At 38.5% G+C, this 7,282-nt stretch overlaps 1 protein-coding gene across 2 annotated transcripts in view; it reads right to left on the bottom strand.

Moving 5' to 3' along the window:
* Positions 1–842: 842 nt before the first annotated feature.
* Positions 843–7,282, bottom strand: part of ZNHIT6 (zinc finger HIT-type containing 6) — a 33,292-nt gene continuing 26,852 nt past the window's right edge. For both annotated transcript variants that reach the window (XM_086753977.1, XM_086753978.1), the window contains exons 9-10: positions 5,535–5,659; positions 843–1,791 (exon numbers count right to left, since the gene is read on the bottom strand). In XM_086753977.1, coding sequence (XP_086610103.1) covers positions 1,706–1,791; positions 5,535–5,659 — 211 coding nt within the window. In that variant the 3' untranslated portion in view covers positions 843–1,705. The remainder of the gene's footprint in view (positions 1,792–5,534; positions 5,660–7,282) is intronic.

Genomic DNA, 7,282 nt, shown 5'->3' with positions numbered 1-7,282 from the left:
AACTGTGGCAGTTTTGCTGTTCTGCTCTTTTATCGGTGCTAGTATGAATGAGTTCAAGAGTGGTTTGAAGTAATTTGTGGCTACCAAGTCAGCGTGCAGTAATCACTGATTAGGAAAAGCTTATTCACTTTCACTGAACTGAAAAAATATGAAAGCAGCACCTATAGTGAAGAATTCTGGTCCTTTAAAAAGGGTTAAAAAAACAAACATTGAAACAAGAGGTGGGCAGAGGACCAACAATGACTAAAAAAGAAAATAGAGCACAGGTGGCTACTGCCAGGCAAGAAGAAAAACTTCCCTGTTTTACCAGGGATTGCAAAACACACAAGGGAGAGGACACGTGATACCACTGTGAGAACAAGTAGTATGTGACTACAAAAGTCTGACGCTCTTTCAAACTTCAGGAGCTAGACGTCATGGTGAACAATTTTTTAATGACCGTCCGTTTCCAAAGGTGTGAAAAAAACCCCAAACTTCTAAAACTTTGAGCATCTCAAAAATCCTCTCCTCGCAGCATGACTGGTAAGGAACTGAGAGCCTGGTGCCCTGAAGCCTGGACTGAGAGTCTGGGAGCCAGAGCCCTCTCCCATGTTAGTGGCACAGCCTCCTGTTACCTCAACAAGTTCCTTCACTGCTTTCTGCTGTCTGTCTATAATATCAGCACTGTCAGGAAGAACACTTAGACTGAAAAACCACTTTCACAGCAGTTTACTGGGCAACCCACGCCACCAACTTTTGTCACAAAGGTGCGAGTCTCAAGCAGGAGATAAACAGACTGGGGTAACAATGATGGCAGCAGCAATCTCATAGAGCTGTTTACAAAGTGATCGTAACAGCAGAGATACAGTGCAGGACTTTTTTTAAGGTTTATTTGTTTTTAAGTAGGTAAATTTAGCTCATATTCCAGTAAATATATACAATACCTGGCTTCAGTAGGTAAAATAGTAATATGAGATGCATAACATAAGCGTTGTTTAGAAGTCCAGTATACTAGCACTAGAGACACTCTGTGTATCCGTTTCTACTGATTTTAAAACCTATGCTAATTTATAAGATCAGGGTAGATGATTAAACATACAGCAACAGGCCACCTCGAAAATATGGTTTGATCTATCCTGAACACATTAAACAAGATGCAACCAAGTAAGGAAAAAAAAAAATGTATTGCACCAGGCACCCAAAATGTCACCACAGAAGATTAAAGTCAAAAGTAAAGTACGATCATTTGCAGCAACTCAGCATCACAAAGAAATACCCTAAAAAAAATTTAATGTAACGAAAGATCAGTGGGGTTTTTTTCTGAGTAAGTTTAAGCATTAAGACTAAAACTCACATACAAATACACACATATAATGTGATCTGATATTTAAACTCAGAAGTCAGACACTGAGCTGTTAGGGTAAAAGGAATAAAAACATATTGTTGAAACCAACTTGGAAACTTTAAATTTGGGTTACTTTGATTTATTAAAGATACATGGACAAAAGGGTGCAGTTACCAGTTTTTCCTGGAACCAGCAATTCCTCATATTTATATCTCTAAATATGCATTACTAAATCCAAAAATGGGCAGACAGTTTGGAAGTGCTGTCTTTATTGAAGGAAGCTAAACCAAACCTCTGAGAACTCAGTTGCATATAAAAAAAAGATTAAATTAATTTTTTTTCAAAAAAAAGCTCATTCCACCCTCTTCTCTCAAAGAACCGTCATGAACCGTCCCGAATTTCCCCATCTTCTACTGATGAAAGGGATGAACTTTCACCATCCGAGTTCTGTGCAGGTTCACTGGCATCTGAGGGTGTAGGACACAAACAAAAAACAAACAAGCAATTAGTTTCAGCAATGTTGTTTGCCCATCAAACAGAAGCAATTTCGTATCCTCTCTTTCTTTTAATCACACTTTCCTTGAGGACAGCTATTTCGTAAGACATAACCAGTCTCGTAACATGGGATAAAGCCCTGGGTAGGACCTTGTTGTTGAAGGAGAAAGCAAGACAATGAGAACTTATTTTAGTTTTTAAATCTTGGTCTTTCAGTCAAGTAGGTAAGCAGAACATTTATCCCACACAAACCTCTTCCTCCATCTACTGAGAATTTCAAATGGTTGTCTTGGCTTATTTGTTTAAAATATTGTTTTCTGTGTTGCTACCTACACGAATCACAACTGTAATCAATTATAAATCATTACACTTCTATTAGCATTTCAGTTAAGATGGGCAACTACTGAGAAATTCTAAACAGAAATGGAAAATTAAGATGATGCACCTATGTGTCCTTCCATGTGTTCCAGCATCCCAAAGATGGTGTTAAGCTGTGTGAATCCATGAACTAAGGCTGATAAGGTTAAAGCTACACAGTAACTTGTGCTTTAGGAAATGGCTGTTGTGCTCTACTGAGATCATACCGTGAAGCACTCATTTCCCAAACTGGTCTTCAGCCTCACACCCCGAGATGCCTTCCTTAACAAGCACTGACCCCGGTCACCTTGAGGTGAGGTCACCAAATGCCACTGGTTGGTGGCTCTGAAGCAGCACAAAAATAAACTACAGCAAAGTAGGACCATGATTCACACTCTGCTGTCATTGTTATTTTCAGTATTTGATCCAACTATGAATTTAAAGAAGTTTTTGAGCATTTAGTGTCAGATGCTTCATTAAGGAAATGTTACCAGAAGACAGCTGATGAAGTGCAGTTACTTTCTTGTCAAGATAAGTTCTACAGCTGGCAAACACAGATAATACATAGGACACAGTGTGCACCTGTACAGTTTCAATGGAATTTGTTCAAGCAAATAGAAGCATTTCACCCAGAAACATCGGAGGTCACATTTTGTCTACATTAAATCTAGTGTATAATCAATTAACATTTATAAGCCAGATATGTACTGAGTAATGCACAAAGTAAGGATTGTTTTTGCCCCTAAATCCTGTGAAAGCTTCTATAATCCCCTACTATCTTCAGCCATGACTGACCTTGTATGCTGCAATTAGAGCACCTGTAGTTTTTGCTATAAGTAAGTCAAGCATCAAAACATCATATGAAAGAATGTGGCAATCTTCTGACTCACAGTAAAGCTCAACAGACAAATTTTAGCTTTAGTTTAGTCTGTGACAGTAAGTTTTGTTCAACAGGAATTAGAGATTGTCTTCACTCAAAAATAACATTTTTACGGTGTTGATAGCATTGCCTATAAATTAAGATCGCCCAATCCTTCCCACCATAAATTTGTCTGCAGTTTACTTATAATATAAAATTTAAACTCCGGGTTTAAATTTTTCAGTGCCAGTCTCCTTCTGCAATCTTTACTTTCCTTATTTTTTTGAAAGTTTCAGCCAAAATACTTCAGCCATTTCAGAGAACAAGGATAGAAGAAATAGGCTATGCCCTCATTAAATTCGAGGAGTTTCTCCTCGAAGGTGTCCAGCTCTAGCTCTCCTCCAGTCTTTGGAGGCGGTAACTTGAATCGCGGGCGGAATAGTGATCCTTCTGCAGCACGTGCCCATTGCTGTGGCTATGAAAACTTGCCTCTGCTCTTCCTGGGGAAGGGGCTAGATCTGAGATTGCTCAGTAAATAAACTAAATTGCTAAAATTTTAGCAATTAAATTCCCACAAAACTTTGTTTCTTGTTCTAGCCTGGGTCCTCCGCAAACAAGAGTCTCGAGAGCTACGGCAGTTGTAATCCCCACGCTCCGGTAGACACCCTGCCAGACGTCCACTCATCAAGGCGGCAGCTGTTTGCCTGGAATGCCAAAGGGCGGTCAGCCGGACAGGCGATCCCAGACAACTGTCCCTCCGGGTGCACATGGAGAAAGCAGAAAGGAAAGGCAGCACTGGTAGAGACAGGATAAGCAAAAGCATGATGGATGGCTTAGGAGGAGTGTGCAACTGAAACAAAAAGCCACACATAGTGAAGAAACTGGACCGCAAGAAACACTCAAGATGCTGCAGCAGAAAGGTCACTTCTTGGGAGATGGGAGTGGGCTAAGGCACCTCTCTGATTACAACAGATTTCTCCCTGGAGAGTCTGGATGTGAACCTGAGATTTCCACACTCAGCAATTCTCTGTGAATGCGACTGGCAAAGCAAAATAAATACTGTTTTTTCTCCTTTATTCTGTAAAGATGACGCACAACATAAGAGTAAGATGATTGTGCCACACTTCAACAAAAGTGGTATTTTTGTCTTTAAGTGGAGTAACATCAACAAAAAAGCCCTCCTATTTTTATATTCATGTTCTGAACGTGCTTTTCCTGAAAGAATCTGGAGTTACTGTGGCAGGCTTCCACTCTTAACAGAAAAAGCTCCAAGAATACAGAGCCCAAATAAAACTGAAGGCTGAAATTAAGTGTTGATATGTTAACTAAGAAGATGTAAAAAATAAATTATGATAAAAGTTGTGAAAATCATGCTATTTTTGCCATTAGCTATAATCTTTTGCTATGTTTAAACCAAGACACCTCAACAGGCAGCTATGTACTTGATTTTTATGATTTTTTTTTCTATAGAAACAGTTAAAAAAGAAAAAAAAAGACTAAGAAAATTAATGGTTCCCAAAACCTGAAATAGCTGCCAGTGTTCCCTGAATACCAGCTTCAGGGATGACTGCTAAGTGAGGAAGGTTACCATCCTGAAGATAAGCACTTGCACTCCCTGTGACAGAGCTGTTGGTGTTTCCCCGGCTCTTACTGGCTCTTCTCTTCCCTTGGCCCTTCTACTCTGCATTTTACAAAATCAGCTAGTTGCTGTGGCAGCACAACCTCAAAAAAAGGTATGGAATACTGAAAAGTATGGAATTTGATAACCAAGCTGACGGACTAAAGAGACAGGGGAACTGATTCCCTGAATCAGCAGCTGCAGACAGTGAAGCTGGGGCATGAAGCCTTTATACTGGGGAGAAAGATGGAAATTAACTGCAAAACTAAAACACAAATTCCTGCTAGACCTGGAGTCTTCTCTAAGTTAACTCCAGTATGAAAGTCTTCCCTCATTCAAGTACTTTTCGAAAGGTAATATTGTGCTTTTAACCCACCTGAAAAGCTACTTTGTCATTACAAGTTCTAACAAGTACCCTGTAATTCAGAATTAGTTGTCCAATGTCAGGAGCTATGCTAGGAAATAATAATGGAGAATTATTCCTTTGTATGATTAGCAGACTCACGCAAACCTCAACTTCCTCAGACAGCTTGACTTTTTAGAAATAACCAACTCTGTCAAACTTGGCTACATACAAAATTTAGCACAAGTCTGAATAGCTGTTTTACCTTAGTGGCTAAAAGTATTTAAAGAAAGAATCAAGCACCAGTAAACAAAGTTAGGAAAAACACATACAATATAGCTTATGGATGTAAGCCTTCAGCCAGCAGCTTTAAGACAGGGCATTCATAACAGTTTTTTTTATAGCAGCCTTTTAGATTCAGAGGGAAATACAAGACATACTGCACATTCCTGGCATTATTAATAGGTGTACCCTTAATTATTGTTTATTTAACTAAAATATCTAAGTATAGCATAACAGGAAATAAATATATGCTTACCTTGGCCAAGAACCACGATGTCATTCTTCAATGTTTTCAAGACTACAAATAACGTTGGATACTCAATTATTATTTTGCCTTTCAAATTGTCTAGGAGGCTTCTACTGGCATCCAGTTCATTGTACCTTAAAAATAACAGAGAAGTTTAATTTAGGTGTTAATACTACCAAGGATGTATTGTATGCTTTCTGGAAAGGGGGGGCAGGGGGGAGCAGCAGCAGTTTTCTGGCAATTCACAGGATTTTCAGATGACATCATGTTCAGAAGAACTATCTTATGATTTAAATTACATATCCAGTCTCATTATCCAAAGATGTAATTTTTTTTTTAACCCTTCTAACATATAAGCATAAGAACAAGAGGAGAAGCAAAGTCAATTTTCTCTAAGGGCTGAAATGTTTTATGAGTTCTTAATGAATACTTCACCAAAATCAGATATGGACACAGGATTATCAAAATGGATGTATTTACCAAAAAAAGATTATAAATTAAAAGTAACACTTAATGGTCTACTTATGGGCTTTAACACTATAGGTTTAATTTACATGGTTCGTAGTGTACCTTATTCATCACATTTGCTTATGGATTATTAGTGAAGTACTGGGAAGAGGAAGTAAAAAGCATATCTGAAAAACTACTAAAGCAAAGGTATACTGGAAGCACTGAGAGCTCTGTTTTTGTAGAAGTGCTCTGATACCCAGAACACTGGGGCAATAATTTCTAGAAGACGGTACAATACCCTTGTTTATGCCTAAGGAAATCTCTGCTTACAGCACCATCTGCAAGAAACTCCCTACAGAAGTCCTCACATATGTGTGTGCTACAAGAGGCACGTGACGCGGATGCGCAATCCTTTTGCAGAAAAGGGCTCCTCTTCACCCTGCAGGGTGAAGCCAGGTATATAACAAATGACGCCACAGCAGTAAAAAGTAAACCGAGCATCTTCTCCACAATTATTTCCTAGAAGTGTAAGACTGTCTCTCAGTTCTGTATCTGGAAACCTGGACATGGGATTTTGGGGAAAGGAAGGGATATTTCAAAGCCCTTTGTAAGAAAAACCCCGTTGCTTTCACTTGCTATAACTGCAGCATCCAACAGATGCTCTGATATTACTACACTACAATCTGAGTTATGCAATTCTTTCCGTAATCAGCATTATTAAATTACTACTAAGCTATTGTATCAGTTAAAGGCAAATGAAGTTCAAATCCAAAATACACTGTGGGCACTAAGTGGAGTACTTCCCATCGCTGCTCTGCCTTCTCTGATCATTAACATATTATGCAGTCGGGTTTTCTTTTGCCAAAACCAACACTGGATGGGTGAAGGAAATGATATACGCTATGATTTACAGCAATGTGTGATTAAGAACAGTACATCAGAGGAGTCAGCACAGAAGAAGAATATTGAAGATAAAACAGGATCTGAGTTTTTGGTGTTTAAGGGAAACTTAGTTTGAACAAAAACTGTTTCTCTCTCATATTTAACTTCAATCATCATGAAAATATTTGGTTTCATGTTTCCCTCAACCCAAAGTAATTATGACCTCTTCTTACTGAAACCCTTTAAAAGGGATAACAGTATATTACATTTCTTATTGAATGAATGCATTCATAACTTGTGGATTAACACACATGAACAGAAACATATTTACTGCTTTATTTACAGTACTCTAAATGCAAAGCATGGCAATACCTTTCCTTTGGCAAGGACCTCATCACATTCTTTTCTGGTTAAGCAAACATTTA

Source organism: Chlamydotis macqueenii, chromosome 8 (assembly GCF_036417535.1).
Source record: "Chlamydotis macqueenii isolate bChlMac1 chromosome 8, bChlMac1.mat, whole genome shotgun sequence".
Taxonomy (NCBI): domain Eukaryota; kingdom Metazoa; phylum Chordata; class Aves; order Otidiformes; family Otididae; genus Chlamydotis; species Chlamydotis macqueenii.
This window is presented reverse-complemented; position numbering and strand designations above follow the sequence as displayed.